Below are 22,779 nucleotides of genomic sequence, written 5' to 3'. Positions count from 1 at the left end.
TCTTTGAAAATGGCTTCAAATAATATTTGACCTCCATCTGCTTTTATGAATCGCAGCTTTGACAAATTCAGTTAAAAAAACAAACAAACAATAAAATAAAAGAAATATTTTTGTAGTCAGAATGGAGCCATTTGCCTTAGATAACTGAAGATGCACAGAGCGACTATCACAATGAGACACTGTCTGGAGTACCGTGGCTCAACAGGGGATGAATCATTTAAAGCATGTAGGTGAGAGAGGGGAACAAAACAAGTTTCTCTTGTTTGAAACCTTGACATTACAACATGTTTTTTTTTTTCACTCAAACACCAAATAATTGTTTATATCTCATCCTTGTTTTGTGAAATATTCACAGTAAGCTCTGTGGGAGGGTTTGGAAGCATTGCTCCCTATTGGGAGCTAATATCAAAGTCAGCAGTTCTCGAATTGTAATGATAGAGTGCCCAAAAATGTAATCCCTCCTTGACTGTCTCCCACGGTGAGTCAATGACATAACTGACAAAGCTATTACTTCAGACAAATGTCTCTGGCAAATTCACACCAGGACATCCAAGTAGAAATAATAATACCATCTTTCTTTGAACTTCCGACACTTACTTCAACTACATTTTCCTTTTTCTTTTCCACTATATTTTACACCCAATTTTTGGATGGCTATTGAAAATATAATAGGAAATATTACATCTTAGAGTATCAATAACATTCAGTATATTAAAATGGCATATTATAAGGTTATTGTTGTATATCCATGAACCTATTATCCATTGGGACCAAATGATAAGGACTGCCCAGTTCACAAACCCAGACTAGCTAGCTACAACACTATAAACTGCTACATTAAACTTACCCAAAATATTTGACTTAATCTTTTTCTTTTTAACCTCAAATTGTCTCATTTAGGTTCTTGTTGGCCTGTATGTGCTGTATAATTTGAGCACAGGGGCACATGAGAGTTTTATTTTATTTTTGAAGCACTTTCACAATTCATTGTTTAGTAAATACAAGGCAGACATAAGCCTTGTACCTTTGAAAGCATATACTTTAAGCACTTTGAACAAACTGCTTTCTAGCACTGAAAAGAGTATGAAAACATTTTAATATTTGCTTTCTTTATTTAAAAAACTATATCTATTTATAACAAAACACAAATAAAATGCATATGTGGAGCATTTGGAGCACCGAGGCTTGTGGTAAACAGTCATCGTCACCATGTGGCCAGAATATAAATGTTTATGCATGTACAGTAGCTCCTGTACATGAAATTAAACAAGTTTAAATACAAATGTGTACTTTTAGAACTTGTGCTAAAAGTAAAAGAGAACTGCTGCACTGCCTAGAAACAGGGTGGTTATTGCATTTTTAAGACTCAAAAGATGTAATTTGAACAAAATAAATTTATGTTTCTAAGGTGAACATATTAAAATCATATACGACCTGCATGAAATTCACCAACTTAGCACCTCTTAAATTTATTCTTGTTGATATGACATGTTATAGTTTCCCAGTTTAAGTTTAGATTTTCCCTCATTTTTCCTTGCTTCTTGTCTGTGAGTGTCAGGCCCAAAATAAAGTTTCGCTTTCGTTAAGCTCAGTTTTGGTTCCTCATCTGTGTCTGCACCTGGGTCCACCTCACTCACTCCACTCGGTCTGTCCCGCAGACCGTGACAGTATGACGTGACCAGCGGACTCCGTGTGGTATCAGCGACCCACAGTTTCTGCCTTCCTCAAGGCAAGAGAAAGACAGGAGGCTATCCGTGCCCAGGAGCACGAGTCACCCTTCGACTCATCTCCTTTGGCTCTGGGAGGGTCCCGCAGCTTCTGTTGTTCTTGTGCTCCCCCTTTTTTACATTTTCAGAAAAACAAAATTGGTGCTTTTTGTTTTTTTGAAAGTGCAACTGTTTGACCTTCAAAGTAGTTGTATAAATAATCAGAAAATCACCCGATTCAGCCATTCATTGTGTTTAACCAATGGTTTAAACAGGTTAAGTTACCACTATCTCCACTACTGTTTTTCTTGCACTTGCATTTTATGTATGCTTCCTTTAAGTTGGATCAACACTATTAAATTATATTGGATTCAAATGCAGTAAATAAGTTGATTCATTAATCATTAATCAAGTTGGTCCAACTTGAGTACATTAAGTTGGAATAACAGAATTCCATAATGCTAAAATAAAACAATTTAATGACATGGGAATTATTTTTATGATTTTTTTTTTTTTTGTTTGTTTGTTTAAATAGTTATACCTTTTTTGAGTGTATATAGCAATTTTGTCCCATCTGTGCACTCCACTAATTCCTGCTTTATTTAAATGGTTTATGTTCAGGTAACTTGTTAATGAGTATCTGGTAGAATTTAACTTATTCCTTGTTCAGATCTAGCTATATACTCTACTGAGAATACGAATATTTAATAATAATGTGAATGGATCTTCAAAATCTTTAAACGTCGAAACAAGGAAAAGCAACAGTAGATAAATGGAAGTATCTCAGCCAAACTGATTTACTCAGGAACAAATAAAATACTAAAAAAAAAAAAAAAAAAAAAGGCAAAACAATAACATTTTTAAGTTATCTAAGTGACTTATATATCACGTTTAACCTGAGGAGCGAAAGACGGCGGTGGGTTTGAAAACTATTTGCCGGGGGTCCGGTGTTCTCACGGCTCTAGTTAGCCTTGCCCCCGGCTAGCTAACGAGCTAGTGGGTAACAGACATCTCCGAAAACGTCGGAGCGCTTTTGAAAATATGTGGTGTCTTGATAAACTGAGCAGATATTTGAGGTTTACACAGCTACATTCTCGCCTGAAAATATGTTAAACGTTTATTTTGTGACCCAGAAAGAATAATAAGAGTAATATTAAAACTAACTAGCTGCCGCCATTGTTGGAAACTGAGCTGGGCCGCGCTATGAATTCTGGGACACAGCTTCTTCTTCTTCGGAGTTTAACGGCAGCTGGCATCCTTGTACATGCAGTGCTGCCATCTTCTGTTTCAGTCCGTTATTACACTCTTAAATCCTGCTACTTATTTCTGCGTCTTTTGGATCTTACAAAGCTTCAAACGACGCGTCGACTATTAAATCAGTCGTCGACGATTTTGATAGTCGACGTAATCGTGACTAGTCGACTAATCGTGGCAGCCCTAGTTTTTACGTGTTTTGGAGTTTGTACATGCTTCAGAGTTCGTACGTGATTTGAAGTTTATATGTGCTTCGTCTCTAGGGGCCACCATAAATATACTTTTATTTATTCACTCAACATAAAATGTAATAAATAAATCATATAATACAAAAATCAACTATTCACATTTCAACTTTTAACTATTTAAATTTTCAGCTTTTTCCTTTTACAAATTTAAAGTGAAAACAACACAAAACACTGCAAACCACAACACAATTAAATATAAATTAAAATATGAAAACATTTTTTTTTTTTTTTGGGGGGGGGGGGGGTCGTTTATTTTGGTTTGTTTGTTTGTTTTTCCCTCTCTCCCTCCTTTGAGTATACTTATTTAGGATAATAAATGTGTATGTATAGACATAGATATGATTGTTTATATAATGGTAATTATATTTTATGTAAAAAGGATGGGGAGAGGAAGGAAGGGAAGGGGAAAAAGAGGGGAGGGGAAGGGAAAAGGGGTAAAAAAGAAAAAAAAACTATGTCAATGTAAATGAGATATATACTTTGTTGCCTGATTTGAATAAAGAAAGGAAAAAAAAATGAAAACATAAAGAAGATGTATATTCTCTGTCATATGGGCCCGCATGAATAAACTTTCTGAATCCTTTATCATCTGAACCGAAAATAGTTGTGGATGATTACTATACCTTTCTAATGTGATGTTGTTGTCCCTGGCTCTCTTTCTCTCTCTCTCCCTCTGGCTCTGTTCCTGTGCTGAGTATAACTACCGCCCCTCCCCCCTCTGCCCAGCGTAAAGCACAAGGCTCACGTGCAGAGTGAAGCGGAAAAAAAGTGCGAGAGAGAGAGAGGGTGAGAGAAAGAAAAAAAACCCACGTGACGGCTCGCGATAAGGAGCCGGCTCGCGTCGTTCACGTCAAAGAGCTGGCTCTAAGAGCCATTTCGTTCGCGAACGACCCATCACTAGTTACACTGTGAGGCCTTTCTGTGAATGCTGAATTTAGGTGTTTCCTGTAGTTACTAGAAACCCCAATAGGTGGACTTGGAGACAGTGGAATATATTTCGGGAGGCATCAAATCAGACCTCTTATCATCAGGATAGGGAAAGAAAACATACTTGTTTTCAGCAGGTGGAGGACTTGGAGATCGTGGAATATATTCATCATCCACAAAAGAAACACTTGAATATCTGTGCTTTCTACAGTGACCTAACTCTGCAGTGGGTGGAGGTCTTGGAGGCAGAGGAACATCACAAGGAGACATGAAAAAGGCCACTTCATCATCCAGGGAAGAACAGTCATTTTTAAAATTGGGATATGTGACCTTATCAGTGTCCTTTGACTGAAACCAGGCATCAGCAAGTGGAGGACTTGGAGACAGTGGGATATATTCCGGGAAGCTGAGATGCATCAAATCAGACATCTCATGTTTTAGGGAAGCAAGGCACTTTGTCTCAGGAGGTGGAGGACTTGGAGACAGTGGGGTGTATTCCAGGAGGCTGAGAGGCATCAAATCAGACCTCTTATCATCAGGACAAGGAAAGAAAATATACTTGTTTTCAGCAGGTGGAGGACTTGGAGATAGTGGGATATATTCCAGGAGGCTTAGAGGCATCAAATCAGACATCTCATGTTTTACGGAGGCAAGGCACTTCTTTTCAGTAAGTGGAGGACTTGGAGGCAGTGGAACATCACAAGTCATCAGTCTAATGCGTTTAGGCATCAAATGTTCCTCTTCATCATCCACAGAAGAAACACTTGAATATTTGTGCTTTCTACAGTGACCAAACTCTGCAATGGGTGGAGGTCTTGGAGGCAGAAGAACATCACAAGGAGATATGAAAAAGGCCACTTCATCATCCAGGGAAGAACAGTCATTTTTAAAATCTGGATGCATGACCATATGAGTGTCCTTTGACTGAAACCAGGCATCAGCAGGTGGAGGACTTAGGACCTCACATACAGGTTCCCTGATAGGTCTAAACATGAAAAAGGGAACTTCATCGTCCAGAGCACAACGGTCTTCATTTGATGAGTCTGGGTGCTTGTCCTTTGTCTTTGGAGGAGGCAGACTTTGAGCCAAACGGATCTCGTGTTGCAAAGAAACATTCAGGTCACCTGACGTTTTGCTCTCTGGTTCCAAAAAATCTTTGGACACAAAGGACACACAGTAGTAGTGATGGGATTTCCGGCTCCTTTTAGAGAACCGGCTCTCCAGGTTGTTTTGTTGCTTTAATTAATTTATTATTAACAATAATATAAAATTATGCACAAAAGGAATTACTAATGTAAAAAAAAAAAGTGGTTTTATTTATATATGTTTATATATAAATATATGCGGTGGCCCCTAGAGACAAAACACGTACAAACTCCAAAAAGCACATACAAACTCCAAAACACATTTCTAGCATGAACGAACTTCCAAAACAGAGCTACTAGATCACTTAAATTACACAATTGAAAGCATGAAAGCATATGTGTATTGTTTGTGTATTTATACACAAGCATTCATATATAGTCAAATAATAAAAAAAAAATAATGTTCATTTACCTGTTATTACCACACACCAAATCCGATCGTTGGTACTTGCCTGGCTTGTGTAGCCACTAGGCAACAAAAGTTCAACACTGCCCCTAGCATCCTGGAGCACTTCTGTTGTCTTTTGTAGGTGTTTTGAGTTTTTATGTGCTTCTGAGTTTTTACGTGTTTTGGAGTTTTTACATGTTTTGGAGTTTGTACGTGCTTCAGGGTTTGTACGTGTTTTGGAGTTTTTATGTGTTTTGGAGTTTGTACGTGCTTCAGGGTTTGTACGTGTTTTGGAGTTTTTATGTGTTTTTACGTGTTTTGGAGTTTGTACATGCTTCAGGGTTCGTACGTGATTTGAAGTTTGTATGTGCTTTGTCTGTAGGGGCCACCGTAAATATACTTTTATTTATTCACTCCACATAAAATGTAATAAATAAACCATATAATACAAAAATCAACTATTCACATTTCAACTTTTAACTATTTAAATTTTCAGCTTTTTCCTTTTATAAATTTAAAGTGAAACAACACAAAACACTGCAAACCACAACACAATTAAATATAAATTATAATATAAAAACAAAAAGAACATGCATATTCTCTGTCATATGGACCTGCATGAATAAACTTTCTGAATCCTTTATCATCTGCAACCGAAAATAGTTGTGGATGATTACTATACCTTTCTAATGTGATGTTGGTGTCCCTGGCTCTCTTTCTCTCTCTCTCCCTCCGGCTCTGTTCCTGTGCTACTGCTACCGCCCCTCCCCCCTCTTCCCAGCGTAAAGGACAAGGCTCGCATGCTGAGTGAAGCAGAAAAAAAGTGCGAAAGAGAGAAGGTGAGAGAAAAAAAAAAAACACCGCTCGCGATAAGGAGCCGGCTCGCGTCGTTCACGTCAAAGATTCGGCTCTAAGAGCCATTTCGTTCCCGACCGACCCATCACTACACAGTAGTATTCCCTTGGTGGTGGCAGTAAGATCCCCACATCGTGGAAGCAGTCCTTCCTGCACTCAAAACAAGAAAAATCACCACTTTTTTTTTTTTTTTTAATTGAATAGCAAACATACCTGTCAGTGCTGACATGTGAGTTTGAGTGTGAGTCAAATGTCTTAAGATGTGGATTTTCCTAAAAAAAAAAAAAAAGAAAGAAAGAAAAGAAAGTTTATTATTTTTATTAGTAGTAGTAGTATTGTATTTTTCTTTAAGAATTCACATGATTTAATCTTTAGAAATGGACGCGGTAAAGGGTAACTCCAGCTCCAGACATTTTAGGCATCAGTCAAGGCAAAGATCCACGCAGGATTTGGTTTCTCTGTAACATTACAGGACAGTTGTCATACATTTTTCAAGTCAGTGTGATAAATTCATATCAAACTGTATCATTAAAGCATTGTTTAGGTGGATAAATATGAAAGAAATGAAGATAAAAACACTAACAGCTGGCAATCGAGGTAAAACAACCTTTTTGGAAAAGGTCTTAATCATTATTGTTTAAAAATAAATCTTTCAGTCCTTACTTCAGTGACTTGTTTGAAGTTTCTGTGCTTGCTGTCAGTCGCAGACTAGCCGCAGTTTTTGAGTAAAGTTTGCAAGAGCTCAAATGTTGTGTCTGTTTAGTACCAATGTAATGAGGAGACTGAGTGCAGGTTTGGAATCCTCAGTGACAGAAGAATGCAGAAAAATCCACAATGCAGCAGTGCTTGAATTTGGATTTGTTATTGTTTTAATAACAATAACGACCAGGATCATTCCATAGCAACAATCAAATGTCAGATACAAGGGATCTGACATTACACATCCAACAGCAAAGCAATGGGCATCAATGCCACAAGTCAGACCTTAAAAAAAAATACCTGAGTTATATAACAGCACACTGACAGTGTCTCATAAAAATGATATTCATTTTAATTTAATTTTAATTAGATCTGTCCAGAGCAATATCCCAGCAGTTTAAGTCAGTTGATACTATACTCTGATCAAGAAGTGTTTTCTCTTCTTTTGTAAATTCAATAATCTTTCATTTAAAAACATAATTTTTGAGCAGTGTATCTAAATCGCTAATAATATGCGTGTAATTTAAAATAAAATAAAATACATTATTATTTAATTTTTGCATTTTTGATTATGTTTTCTCCTTCAGTAGTGTTTTCATATTTCACTATGCTCTCACTCATGCTTGGTTATATTAATATGTATTTCATCTGTATATGATAAAGTGTTTTGTTACATCCTACAGAGCAAGAGCTCATCTGGGGACATGTCCAGTGTTGCCAACTCCTCAGTAAGGAAAATCGCTATTGGCTGTCCTAAAAGTCGCTAGAAGTCGCTAAATGATGTCATCGCCTTCCATCCATCCATCCATCCATTCGCTTCCGCTTCTCCTTTTTCAGGGTCGCGGGGGGCGCTGGAGCCTATCCCAGCTGTCATAGGGCGAGAGGCGGGGTACACCCTGGACAGGTCGCCAGTCTGTCGCAGGGCCAACACACATTCGCACTCACATTCATTCACACATTCACACCTAGTGGCAATTTGGATTTTCCAATTAACCTATCCCCACAAGCTGCATGTCTTTGGACGGTGGGAGGAAGCCGGAGTACCCGGAGGGAACCCATGCAAACACGGGGGGAACATGCAAACTCCACACAGAAAGACCCCGGCCTGATGTTGGAATTGAACTCAGGACCTTCTTGCTGTGCGGCAACAGTGCTAACCACCGTGCCACCGTGACGTCATCGCCTAATTTGCATAATTGGTCATGCTAATCTAATTGTAACTTATGTTGTTGGAGAGAGAAATAACATCGTGGAAGAGACATAAAGTGGATAAAAAACGTCCTAAATGTATTTAGTGTTTATTTAGAACTACCAATTAAATTTCTTTTAGCAATTATTGTTTTTTTTTTTAATGTCACAATTCCAACCCTGCTCCTTTACCCGGGCTTGGACCGGCAAAAGTGACCCGAAATAAGAGTAAAAGAAGAACTGACTGTGTTACAGCAGCCGCTGCTTGTTGAGAGTAAAAGCAATACGCGCTTTCACATCTTTTTTTTAGCGACTTTTTTTTCTAAAAAAAGTCGCTAAGGGGTCTGAAAACTTGCTAAATATAGCGACTAAGTCGCTAAGTTGGCAACACTGGACATGTCCTCTCCTGTTTTTTGCTTATTTGTTTTTTTTTCCTATATGCTACAGTCCAATTAGCTGCTCTTCTTGAATCAGTGGAAGCTTGAGAAGTGACAAAAAGCCTATCCTTCACCTCTGTCTCAGCCAGTGGAAGCTGGTAGAAATCATGCTGGATGTTAGAGAGAATGGGAACACTCCAATGCATTGCAAATTTCTTGCTTATCCTCATAAAATGTCTTTGGAAAAATTAAAGAAAAATCTTCTAATTCTAAACACCTTTTTCCGTGGCAGATATGTTGAATTATCAATCAACAGGTACAAATAATTTAAGGGAGATGCTGATGCTTTTTTGCAGACTAGGTCACTTCATGGAATTTGACATCGTTCACCTTTCCACAAGAAATGATTGATTGTCTGTTCCCACTGAGCGCAGATGGCCATGGTGTACATGTTGAATACGGCCTTGTCAGGTGGAAAGCGTCACCCCAGGCTTGCTATGTGAAATGAGTAAAGGGCCATGGTAGAAACAAAAGGATCTCTACATTAAATAAAAACTGGGAATAGAATTAACCTTGAGACTTCTCAGTAACAAGATAAGCCTCTCAGTCCAGTGAGTCAACTTTTTTAATCACCAAAGGAAAACTATACCCTCAAGTTTAATGTCAACTTAACTGGCCATAGTATAAAAATATCAAAATTTCTGCAATTACTGTAATTAGGTCAAGCACAAACTTCCACTGCTGTAGTGGTGGTGATGAGGTTTATTATTATTTAATAATGTGTTAATTTTATATAATTAACACATTATTACAATATCCATGAAGTAAGTCAAGTACTTCTAAATGTAATGCGATATTGTGGATGTTTTCAATGTTGGGTGTAATATAATAGTATCACAGTAGTAGACTAAAACTGCAATCCTGCATCTCCACATTACCTCTTTTTTCTCTAAGGAGAATAAAGTAATGATTAAGTGTACTAAAGATCAGCAGTCTCATTTGATTCATAATTATGTTGTTCCTTGGGTCTTCAGTTATGTGAATGATGAGCTGATAGAAAAAATTGTCAAACATAACTGTTTTTTTTCTCTCTTTTTTCCCCTGTGGACTTCAATTAGTGTGGAGGGAGGAGAAAGGGTTGTCTTTAACTTGTGAGAATTGGAAAAATAAACATACTTTTATTTTTAGTGCTTGAAGAGAGTAGAACATGACACTAAAGTGAAAACTACTCACAGGCCAGAAGCAACTGCTGCCAAAGCATGGACCCTTTGCAAATATCTGCACAGACAGCATGCAAATGCAAAGATAAAAGTGAAGAAACCCAAGTGATGTTAGAGCTGTGACCCTTGTTGGAACTTCAACAGGTAACAAAAGCATTGCTGAACAGTGAGGCTGTAGCCTCCATTTATTCCATTGCTAACTGCAAAGTTCTCTCGGGGCTTGTTTTAAATATATCATCAGCTTTGTGTTAATACTGGAAAAAAAATAGAAGAAAGCTCTTCTGTGTGTCAGTAGGGGTTTGTGCTAGTGTGTGAGCAGGCCTTGTTATGGATTAAAGTAAAAGTAATCTAACAAGTAGTGTAACAAATTACTTTCCCCATCATATGTTCCTTTTCTCTTTGTAGTTTTTTTGTGAAGTCTTTGTACACTGAAGATGAAAGTTTGTGTACAACTCCATGAGGACAAATGAGAAATTATTGATAAATGTTTGCAAAACAATACACAGAGCACAGATTTACTCATGGCTTTGTCCTAAATTGAACCTATGCTACTTGGTCCTGACTTCAAAGTTATAACTCCTTTGCACATTTTATACATTATAAAGTGAAATGCAAAATTTGATTAGTCTATTATTTTTTTTATCTTCAACTTAAATTGTCTATAGCACAAACATTTTGAAAGGTTCACCTCCTCATTTCTTTTCATTTTATGTAAGCTAACAACAAATAGAAGAAAAGACGGGATATGTGGAATTTTTTCTAAATCATCAACAAAGAACTAAGTGTCCCTTAGTGAATGATTTCCTGTTGCTGAAATGCACATGTGATGTGAAACAGGAACTGTATTCCCTTTCTTTTGAGCTAATTTTTCCAGAAATAAGTATATTTATGGTAGACTCATAAAATTGAAAAATAATTTTTTTTATGTCAGTGGTAGTTGGTAGTTGATTATTTTTTGTAGTGCCAGAGAGAAAAATCATAAAGTTCATACACAAAATTTTTGTCATACTATCTCAAACTCAAAAAACAATAGAACTTTTGCATTTAGAAAATGCATTACCTGTGATAGGGAAGTCAGTGTTTTGTTTTGGGGGGGCAGGCTGCAGAGACACATGGTGCCTGGCACTGCCATTTACGGCAGTATACTTTACAATTGAAAGTGTTTCTATGTTTGTAGGAGAGCTGATTTTGCGAACACAATATCTTAACAACCATGGAAAATACAGACATAAAACTAAGCAGGTATATGCAGGAGAACGAACTCTACAGTCATGGTCAATGATATGGGTTGTCTCATGTATGTTTACTGACTAGGAGATGATGTTTAGGACCTTTTGTCCTTTGTTTGTCATGGTGAAAGTCAAGGGTCTTAACCTTACAATTTAAAGCACTTGCACTAATAAGTTCAATTGAATTGACCTGAACTGTGTGCAAGTGCAACTTTCGTGGATCTCCAAAAGTTGATCCTGTTCATCTGGACGTAGCGTTTTCAGTGGGAGAAACACTTCATCACTCATCCATGTGACTTCTTCAGTCTCAGCTGACCTGAGGTTTTCATGAATACATTGGGTCTTTTTTTGTTTGTTTAAACTAAATCCATTATGTTTGAGACTTTAGTCACAATCACAAAGTGTGCAAAGTTACAATTACACCTGTAAACTTGGCCCACTCAATTTGGCAGTCTTCAGTTAACTTAAATGCCATTTTAAGACATTGACTACAGGGAGTGCAGAATTATTAGGCAAGTTGTATTTTTGAGGAATAATGTTATTATTGAACAACAACCATGTTCTCAATGAACCCAAAAAACTCATTAATATCAAAGCTGAATGTTTTTGGAAGTAGTTTTTAGTTTGTTTTTAGTTTTAGCTATTTTAGGGGGATATCTGTGTGTGCAGGTGACTATTACTGTGCATAATTATTAGGCAACTTAACAAAAAACAAATATATACCCATTTCAATTATTTATTTTTACCAGTGAAACCAATATAACATCTCCACATTCACAAATATACATTTCTGACATTCAAAAACAAAACAAAAACAAATCAGCGACCAATATAGCCACCTTTCTTTGCAAGGACACTCAAAAGCCTGCCATCCATGGATCCTGTCAGTGTTTTGATCTGTTCACCATCAACATTGCGTGCAGCAGCAACCACAGCCTCCCAGACACTGTTCAGAGAGGTGTACTGTTTTCCCTCCTTGTAAATCTCACATTTGATGATGGACCACAGGTTCTCAATGGGGTTCAGATCAGGTGAACAAGGAGGCCATGTCATTAGTTTTTCTTCTTTTATACCCTTTCTTGCCAGCCACGCTGTGGAGTACTTGGACGCGTGTGATGGAGCATTGTCCTGCATGAAAATCATGTTTTTCTTGAAGGATGCAGACTTCTTCCTGTACCACTGCTTGAAGAAGGTGTCTTCCAGAAACTGGCAGTAGGACTGGGAGTTGAGCTTGACTCCATCCTCAACCCGAAAAGGCCCCAAAAGCTCATCTTTGATGATACCAGCCCAAACCAGTACTCCACCTCCACCTTGCTGGCGTCTGAGTCGGACTGGAGCTCTCTGCCCTTTACCAATCCAGCCACGGGCCCATCCATCTGGCCCATCAAGACTCACTCTCATTTCATCAGTCCATAAAACCTTAGAAAAATCAGTCTTGAGATATTTCTTGGCCCAGTCTTGACGTTTCAGCTTGTGTGTCTTGTTCAGTGGTGGTCGTCTTTCAGCCTTTCTTACCTTGGCCATGTCTCTGAGTATTGCACACCTTGTGCTTTTGGGCACTCCAGTGATGTTGCAGCTCTGAAATATGGCCAAACTGGTGGCAAGTGGCATCTTGGCAGCTGCACGCTTGACTTTTCTCAGTTCATGGGCAGTTATTTTGCGCCTTGGTTTTTCCACACGCTTCTTGCGACCCTGTTGACTATTTTGAATGAAACGCTTGATTGTTCGATGATCACGCTTCAGAAGCTTTGCAATTTTGAGACTGCTGCATCCCTCTGCAAGATATCTCACTATTTTTGACTTTTCTGAGCCCGTCAAGTCCTTCTTTTGACCCATTTTGCCAAAGGAAAGGGCGTTGCCTAATAATTATGCACACCTGATATAGGGTGTTGATGTCATTAGACCACACCCCTTCTCATTACAGAGTTGCACATCACCTAATATGCTTAATTGGTAGTAGGCTTTTGAGCCTGAAAGGCTGAAAGACGACCACCACTGAACAAGACACACAAGCTGAAACGTCAAGACTGGGCCAAGAAATATCTCAAGACTGGTTTTTCTAAGGTTTTATGGACTGATGAAATGAGAGTGAGTCTTGATGGGCCAGATGGATGGGCCCGTGGCTGGATTGGTAAATAGCAGAGAGCTCCAGTCTGACTCAGACGCCAGCAAGGTGGAGGTGGAGTACTGGTTTGGGCTGGTATCATCAAAGATGAGCTTTTGGGGCCTTTTCGGGTTGAGGATGGAGTCAAGCTCAACTCCCAGTCCTACTGCCAGTTTCTGGAAGACACCTTCTTCAAGCAGTGGTACAGGAAGAAGTCTGCATCCTTCAAGAAAAACATGATTTTCATGCAGGACAATGCTCCATCACACGCGTCCAAGTACTCCACAGCGTGGCTGGCAAGAAAGGGTATAAAAGAAGAAAAACTAATGACATGGCCTCCTTGTTCACCTGATCTGAACCCCATTGAGAACCTGTGGTCCATCATCAAATGTGAGATTTACAAGGAGGGAAAACAGTACACTTCTCTGAACAGTGTCTGGGAGGCTGTGGTTGCTGCTGCACGCAATGTTGATGGTGAACAGATCAAAACACTGACAGAATCCATGGATGGCAGGCTTTTGAGTGTCCTTGCAAAGAAAGGTGGCTATATTGGTCGCTGATTTGTTTTTGTTTTGTTTTTGAATGTCAGAAATGTATATTTGTGAATGTGGAGATGTTATATTGGTTTCACTGGTAAAAATAAATAATTGAAATGGGTATGTCTAATAATTATGCACAGTAATAGTCACCTGCACACACAGATATCCCCCTAAAATAGCTAAAACTAAAAACAAACTAAAAACTACTTCCAAAAACATTCAGCTTTGATATTAATGAGTTTTTTGGGTTCATTGAGAACATGGTTGTTGTTCAATAATAAAATTATTCTTCAAAAATACAACTTGCCTAATAATTCTGCACTCCCTGTACAGCTTGGAGTAAGACAACATGCATGAAGAGGATGATGTGGACAAAATACTCATTTGCCTAATAATTCTGCACTCCCTGTAGAATAACATGCATTCATCAACTCTATGTTTTTTGATCATGCTTTGATAATGTGTTCTTAATATTTTGGTGTGAGGTGAGTTAAAATTGATAAACTGATAAAAAACAGTCTTGTGTTACATTTAGTTTCCTAGCTTAATTTATATGTTCATGTTGTACACAAAATAATAAACTTTAGCACAAGAAGTCCCCAGAAATCCACAGATTATGATCCAACTGTCTCTCAGGTAGCTACCTGGCAACCGAAAAATACATTGTCATTGCAGCTGTAAGACACAGATATAACCATCCACTCTCAATCAAACTATACTATTATCAAGTGAAGGATTTCATTTAATTTCATAGAGACAGCAGTAACTCATGCACACAACAAATAAAGCAACTGCTCTGCAACATAAGGCCTACTGCCCATATTTAACAGCATTAACACAACGAGAAAATCGGACAAGATCTGTCATAACCGTTTCTCAGCTCTTTTACAAGTCTTCTTGCCCCCTCTTGTCATTATGGGCTCATGCCAAACAACTGCAAGGACATATGCAAATGACTGTAGCTAACAGGAGATAAGTCTTTGGCACCACCAGTGGGTCTGACAGATGCTACAGACAGACACACACCATAGAACATTTTGTCTCGTAGAGGCAAAGCAGGCATCAGGGCTAAGATTTGGTGGCTTTTGACTGGCTAACGAGATTCTGGCATCTTGACTGCACAGTGATCAGGGTGAAACAGAGCAGTGTGAATTGTCATGGTTCAAATTTGCCATGTTGAAATAGACAGACATGCTGGCTGGCATTTCCAAAAACGATGGAGTCAGTGTTAATGGTATACTTAAGCCATGAATGGAGCTGTTACATTATCCAAAGAAAGATTTTTTTTATTCTCAGCAGATGCTGGGAGTAAAAGCGTATTAATTGAATGATTAGTTGAACATAAATACTGGCTTTGTGTTTTATATTAAACAGCCATTACACATAAAATCAGCACATTACAAGCTAATCTCAAATGGAATACTGCAATATAATAATTTTGTTACTGCTATTTTCACTACCCCTCCAATATTTATATTACGTTATGGCCATATTATGTACACATTTGCTTCCATGTACTACAATTGAACCTCTTCATAGTTTTCAGTCATTTTCTCTATTTCTGTCTGTGCGAATAAATTTATTGTGGCCTTGCTTTCCTTATCAGCATTATACCATTATGGTGTGACAAAATGCTTCAAATGCATAGTACCCACACTTATTTGCATCTCATTTTTATATCCATTGAGTAATTGTGATGATTCAACATTTTCTTTTCATAATTGAATTTCATTGAGTGAAAAAAGGTGCACTGAGGCAGAGTGACTGTCTGCCCTATGTGTTCATACATGTGGAAGAATATGTCTATAACTATTTATCTTATAAATTTGTTTTCTTTTTTTCTTTTTCTTTTTTTTTGCTGAGTCTCACTTAGGAATGGGAATCGAGAACCGGTTCTTGTACACAACCGGTTCCCAGCAGTCCAATTCCCTGGAATCGTTAGTCTGCCTGCCTATCGATCCCGCTTATCGATTCTTGCGCTCCCGGTACGATTAGCTGATTTCAGTTCATGTGTCAGAGGAGGAAAATAGTGCCACAGTGTGCAGTGTGGATATGGACATTACTTATTTTTATTGCACAAAAAGCTGAGAGCGTGGTGGTAAAGTAAAGACTGCTCCAGGACAGAAACAACTGCATTACACTGTTAACACAACTTGTACCTGCACAGATAGCATGCTAATGCTAAGTCAAGAGCCCAGAGTGATGTTAAAGTTAAGTGCTCAGTAAATGTTGAAGTGAGCCATCATTTGTGGTGAAATCATCCACTGCTGAACTTTTACAGTTAACAAACTGAAGGCCGCAGCTCCATTTTTACCTGTTCATGTTTCTAAAGTATCCTTGTGGCGATCACTTTAAACTGTGTTTTGTGCTGGTGTCATCATTGACTTGTGCTGTTAGCTTTGTGTTCATATCTAAATACTTAGAGAACGATCACGTGTGTCCTTATTAGGATAGGGATTTGGTGTGTGGGGCTGTAGCCTGCAAGTTTGTGTTGCTAAATGGTAATTATGAGACCATGTGTTTCAGATCATTTTACAGAGTAATCGCTGCTTAGCGATGGTGGTGACTCTCAAAGTGGGGCCAATGAAAATTGAATCGATAAGTGATAGTTATTTCCAATGTACTTTATTAATATACGAGAAAACACGACTACATGTTTGCGTTTGATATAACTACATTAGAATGCACTGTCGAACAACTTTAATAACACTGAGTGAATCCTTACTTTGCTGAGATGCATGCTTTGATTTCTGACAACATATTTGATCCTTCTGGGAATGGATGATACCAATCTTTCACAAGTATGTCAATGAGATGAAATTTTTAGCCACTTTTTGCTGAAGAGGTTAAGCTGCTTTGCATTGCATTTTAACATACGTTTACAGATATTCAAATAGATTTAAGGCAGGTGACATATTACCCCAGGTCAAAATGTCATGCTTTTTTTTTCATTCCACCTTTTTGGACCATTTCCTTGTTCAGAAATCAGTTTTATTTAGCAGTTGTTCTTCTTAATTGGAAGTACAGTAACATATATAGTCACTTTCAGTATGTACAAAGTGTACTTCTGCAATTTAAATTTAATCCATTTAACCTGTTTGGTTTTACATAGGATGACAATTTTTTATTTGCACAATGTGAGCACCTACTGCTCCGATTACCACTGGAACCACTGTTACCTTCACCCTCCACATCTTCTCAAGCTCTTCTCTGAGTCTTTGGTACTTCTCCAGTTTCTTGTGTTGCTTCTTCCTGATGTTGCTGTCGTTCAGTAATGCTACTTCTATCACTACTGCCGTCTTCCTCTGCTTGTCTACTACTATGTCCGGTTGGTTATCCATCACCATTTTGTCTGTCTGTATCTGGAAGTCCCACAGGATCTTAACTCGGTCATTCTCCACCACCTTGGGGGCGTCTCCCTTTTTGACTTCGGGACTTCCAGGCCATACTCGACAGAGACAGATGAGCACACAGATGTTTTTGTATACTATGCCAGCCACTTGGTTGTGGCGTTCCATGTATGCTCTACCTTCTAGCATCTGCAGGTACTTACAGCTTTCCCAGCAGACTCTTCATGGTTTCCATTTGCGTGTGAGATGCCCATGTACAGTTTGATGTCCTCAAAGTCTGCAATGTTGCCTTCTGGTAGTTCGATCCCCTCAATTCTGAGTGTATATATATATATATATGAATTCTGAAAATATGTGGTTTACACAGTTTTTGTCACAAACTGTAAAAAGCTGGTCAGTTTTGGTTGTTTCAGATCTGTACTTAAGGTTTAAAGTATGTATCACTGTCAGATTGTATAAACCAGTTCTTTATGAATTATACTCAACACTAAAAATGCATTTCCTTGACAATGTTACACCATGGCGGCAGACAGAGCACTCTGTCTAAGAACCGTGTGCTTGTGCCTTGGGAATGCAAATGTGCTAAACACAGTGAAAACCAATCTCGTTTTTCAGATTCATTCCTGGGATTTTCTTCAGTCTCCACATGACATTAAGTAGCAGGATCGGACCATATTTAGATTTGCAGTCTATCATACCCCTCCCCATCTTAGCCATTCTGGGAGTCCACTCAGATTTTTCCAAAGGGGCCTCCTCCTCATAACCTTTCAAATTAAATAAAACAAAAAAATAACAGACACAAAAACATTTAAATTAGCTGACATAGATCTATAGTCTGACAACATATAGTTAAACTCTGTCAGACAACTCAGTACAACTCATGTAATGTAATGAACAGTAAATTCCGAGAGGCTTTGCTGAAGCTGAAATGTAGTGTGTCTGACTTCCCAACATTCAAAAAAAAAAGTAGTAATGTTGTAAGGAACAAATAAGATTTGTCACTGGAATTTCATTCTGAAACTCGACCTAGATTAATAGCAGAAACTGATAATTGAATATTGATGAGCTGTTTAGGTATAATTGTTTTTCATCATTGTAAAATTAAAGCATTGTTATTATTGATGTAATGCGGTTGTGTATTTGATTTTTATTGAGGACTTTATGAGTTTGATGTATGACATTAACATCCCTCGTGTAAAAAACACAATTTTCTTTATGTATTTTTCCCCATGAATGCTTGAACTATGGTGCAGGATGCATAACATCTCTCTCTCTCTCTCTGTGTGTGTGTGTGTGTGTGTGTGTGTGTGTGTGTGTGTGTGTGTGTGTAGGCAATGGGAGGATATTTTTATTTAAAAAATATGATAATATTTGGTCTGACATTTGACATTAATTAAAAATATTGTGGTATAGATACGGATGATCTTACATAGCTCTACCCTTCTTGACCTGTCTGTCCCCTGTGTAAAGGGCTATGTACATCTTTAACAATGTAAACAAACATCAGCTCGGCTACATCTAATATGCTCCAGCCTATAGAGCTGTGTGCAAACCTATTATATGTAAAATAGTGCATTAATAAACAGCAAATACTAACACAGTGGCAGAATATGTGCACTGTGACAAATGCATATAAAATTCAAAAAGACGAGGAAGAACAGACGTGAAAGTATCCAATGTAGATTGCATATATCGTGAAAATCTGTACTTTAAAATGTTATATCATTATTCTCCCTCTTTTGTGTTCTGAGTATTTTCCACTCAAACTAAAAGTAGTCATTCATTTAAATAGATTAATGCTTAATACTGTTTGCTAATTATTGCTTACTGATTTGTACTTTGAACATATTGTAGCGGGTCAGGGCTGTTTGGGGTTGTGTTTACTGACCTCGAACCAATTTTATGTGATACACGGCGCTCGGAAATCTGTCAAATGTTTTAGTACGACTTTGCTAAGCTACGAACCCACACCGCTTGATGGATTGTCGGAGCATTACGGCTATCGTAGGCAGGAACCTCGCAGAGTGATACATACTGTCTCCAACATAATATTACCGTATTGTGTGTGTATAACCTCTTTTTAAGTTTTGTGGCTATTACACATGGTTATGCTGAGGATATGTCGGCCAGTTTCCACTGGAAATGCCTTTTGGTTAAACTGTCAGCAAGGAATTTGCATTTGCACTGTTAAATTTTTATATAACTTTAAACATAAAAAAACAGCTGCTTGTTTAAGTGAAAATACATTGATGGGGTTTTTTTGCACTAATAAAGTTGTGGAGTTGTAAAGTATTTTGTCTAGTGTCAATTATATCGTCAGTTATGTCGTTATCGCAAATTTTCAAATGTATATCGTGATAAATATTTTGGTCATATTGCCCTGCTCTACTCTGGCCCTCCAGTGCGGTCAAAAAAAGGGAACGGAGGGGACCAGAGACCGACAAGCCAGGATTCAGGCAGCTGCCACTCAACAGACTTTGGATGCCGATGGCCCTGGACCATCTCTACTCGCCTCAGCCCAGCCTCTAGGCCCAACAAACCTCCCTCGACCGAGACAACCCAAGCTGCTGATGACCTCTGGCAGCGCAGCAGCGTAGGTCTCACCATTGACCAGCGGACAAGAATGTGGACATCATTGCCGCTAGTGACGAAGACTGCAGGCAGACGCGGCTGGTCCAGCACACCATCAACACCGGCTCTGCCTTTCGCTGAAGCAGGAGCAGGAGGCTGATGCGACGTTGGCTCAGGTGGGGGCCTGGCTGGAGGCGGCACGACGCCCAGGCTGGACAGGGGTGTCAGGACAGGGGGCCGAAGTGAAGGCCCACGATGGCCTTCTATACCGGAGATGGCGGGCCCCCGGTCAGGGCAAGGGTCTCCTGCAGCTGTTGGTGCCTCGGTCGCTGCAGTAGCAGATGCTCGAGCTTGTCCATGGCTCGGTGGGGGCCGGCCACTATGGGAATGCCAAAACTCTCCGCCATCTCAGGGGACGGTTGAACTGGCCTGGTTGTCGACAGGATGTGGAACTTCATGTGCACTGCTGTGACGCCTGCACGGGACGGAAGGGCCCCACTCAACGTTCCACTGCCCCCCTGCAGCAGCAGCACCAGGTGGGGGCGCCGATGGAGACAGTGGGAGTAGACATCCTAGGGCCTTTTCCCGTCACCAAGGCAGGGAACTGGCGCGTGTTGGTGGCCATGAACTGCTACAGGAGGTGGAGGGAGCAGTCGCGGGTGGTTCATGACTACACCCGCCAGGCCCAGGCGAAAAGGTTTGGGTGTACTACCCGGTTTGCAAGAGAGGAGCATCCCCCAAGCTCTGCAGTCACTGGCAAGGGCCGGCGGAGGTCGTGGAGCGGCTAACAGACGTGGTGTACCAGGTCCGCATGCCGGGCCCAGGGGCACATGGTCGTGTTGCACCAGGACAGACTCTCACCATACCGACCACTCGCTCCAGCAGCCGCCGAGGCAGGGGATGCTGGTGGCACCCCATGTTCTGATCCGAGTGACTCTTCCCCCACTGGTCGAGATCGGTCGGTGCGCTGAAAGAAGACACATGGACATTTGCAGGACTTTGTGTTGGGTAATGGGGTTGTCGGGGACGACTGACCCCTTAGGTGGGGGCTATGTAGCGGGTCAGGGCTGTTTGGGGTTTTGTTTTGACAGCTATGTCCTGGCGGCAGCATTATGTTGCCATGGTTACAGGTGACGCTCTCTCTCTGCGACTGTGTGTTTCTGGGTGGAGAGAGTGTTTGTTGTTGTTACGCTAGAGCTGCGCCGAGCGGGTGTGTTAGCGTTGTGTGTTCGTCTGATGAATAATAATAAACAGCTGTGCTCCCTGGCTAACTCTGCGGGAAGCAAGACCAGACGTTACCTCTGTCTCCTCCTTTTCTGAGCTCGCCACAATACTGTATTAGATGAAATCAGTTGCAGGAAGCCTGAAGAGTCACACAACTTTGTCTAAAATCAGTATTAATTTCACCCAGTTTCATTTAATATGTTTATACCAAATATTCCACCTTCCAAGTGTGTTCCACCTTCCAAGACTATTACATGAGAACATTTATAATAACCTTGTTTTCTAGCATTTGAGGTCAGTGTGTTTTTGTAGACTTGGCTTGGGTGCTTGAAATTCCAATGGAATTTGAACTGTAAAAAAAAAAAAAAGAGCTACACATAGGCTTAATTGCAATTTCTGCCAGCCAGAGATGAAAGTAACGAGTTACTGTAATCCGATTACTTTTTTCGAGTAGCGAGTAAAGTAAGGGATTACTATTCCAAAAAAGGTAATTGGATTACTGTTACTTTCCCGTAAGCACGCTGCATTACTGCGTTACTAAAACCGTGATTTTTTTTTGCGAGAGTGTCTCATGACAATGACGTAAGCGAGTGCGACGTTCGTGGCAACAGCTGTGTGCAGATCAACAATGGATAATATATCGAGTGCGGGAGAGAGTATGAGCGTGCAGCATTTAAAGCGTGGAAGTACTGACCTTACTTTGAGTTTGATTTTGTAAAAAGTGACAAAAACATTAGCGTCCGCTGCTCATTGTGTAGGAAGAAAACTTCTTTTTACAACAGAAAACCCCCTAAACGTCCGAGCAAGCACCAAATACGCTGTCGCTGGAATGTGAAATTCACAGAGAAACTGCCGTATTCTTCCACTGACCGCTGCGGCACACCTGCACCAGGGCAAACCCCCGCCTGCCGCACTCCTGCTATACAGGTGAAAATAGAGCAACAGTGAAACAGTGAGTCTTTGATTTTACTTATTTTCTGCTGTGTTTTACTTGCATCTATTTGAAAGAGTGAGTGTAAACACAAAAAACGATTTTATTTTATGTGCTGGAATGTGCAGAAAATAGGTTTAAATGTTAAACAAATTTCTTCCAGTCAGAGAATGTTGCATATAATTTAATGTTTGCTTGATGCATAAAGTTAAAAGATTGAAACTAATAAAACAAGTTTTAAAAAGAGACTTTTTCATTTGATTCCATTTTACATAATGGGTTATGCAGAAAAAGTAGAATTGGGCTGAAAGCTCTATTGCTTTATTACCTATTTAGGGGATAAATCGTGTTTTAAAAAGTAACTAAGCAACTAATTACCCATGAAAATAAGTAATCAGTAAAGTAAAGGGATTACTTTTTTTGGGAGGTAATCAGTAATTAGTTACTGATTACTTTTTTCAAGTAACTTGACCAACACTGCTGCCAGCAGGAGGAAAAAAACACTTCTCCTTTCTTTTTTTGAGATTTAAGAGAATATCATGCAGCAGGATCTTGAGGCTGAAAACAAATGAGATGGGGGACTTTTTGATTCCCTCCAGAAGTGAATGTGTCAGTTTCATATATAATAATTAAAATGCATAAAACCAATACATTTACAGTGGGGCAAAAAAGTATTTAGTCAGCCACCGATTGTGCAAGTTCCCCCACTTAAAATGATGACAGAGGTCAGTAATTTGCACCAGAGGTACACTTCAACTGTGAGAGACAGAATGTGAAAAAAAAAATCCATGAATTCACATGGTAGGATTTGTAAAGAATTTATT

At 39.3% G+C, this 22,779-nt stretch overlaps 1 protein-coding gene across 1 annotated transcript in view; it reads left to right on the top strand.

Moving 5' to 3' along the window:
• LOC146583931 (cell surface A33 antigen-like) overlaps positions 1-20,138 on the top strand; it is a 28,135-nt gene extending 7,997 nt beyond the window's left edge. The window contains exons 5-6 of the mRNA XM_085268683.1: positions 19,632-19,822; positions 19,944-20,138. Coding sequence (XP_085124809.1) covers positions 19,632-19,822; positions 19,944-20,138 — 386 coding nt within the window. The remainder of the gene's footprint in view (positions 1-19,631; positions 19,823-19,943) is intronic.
• Positions 20,139-22,779: the final 2,641 nt, after the last annotated feature.

This window comes from Mchenga conophoros, linkage group LG1 (assembly GCF_057382185.1).
Source record: "Mchenga conophoros isolate Kocher_MC1m ecotype Shallow Benthic linkage group LG1, M_conophoros_male_GT1.1, whole genome shotgun sequence".
In the NCBI taxonomy this organism is placed as follows: domain Eukaryota; kingdom Metazoa; phylum Chordata; class Actinopteri; order Cichliformes; family Cichlidae; genus Mchenga; species Mchenga conophoros.
This window is presented reverse-complemented; position numbering and strand designations above follow the sequence as displayed.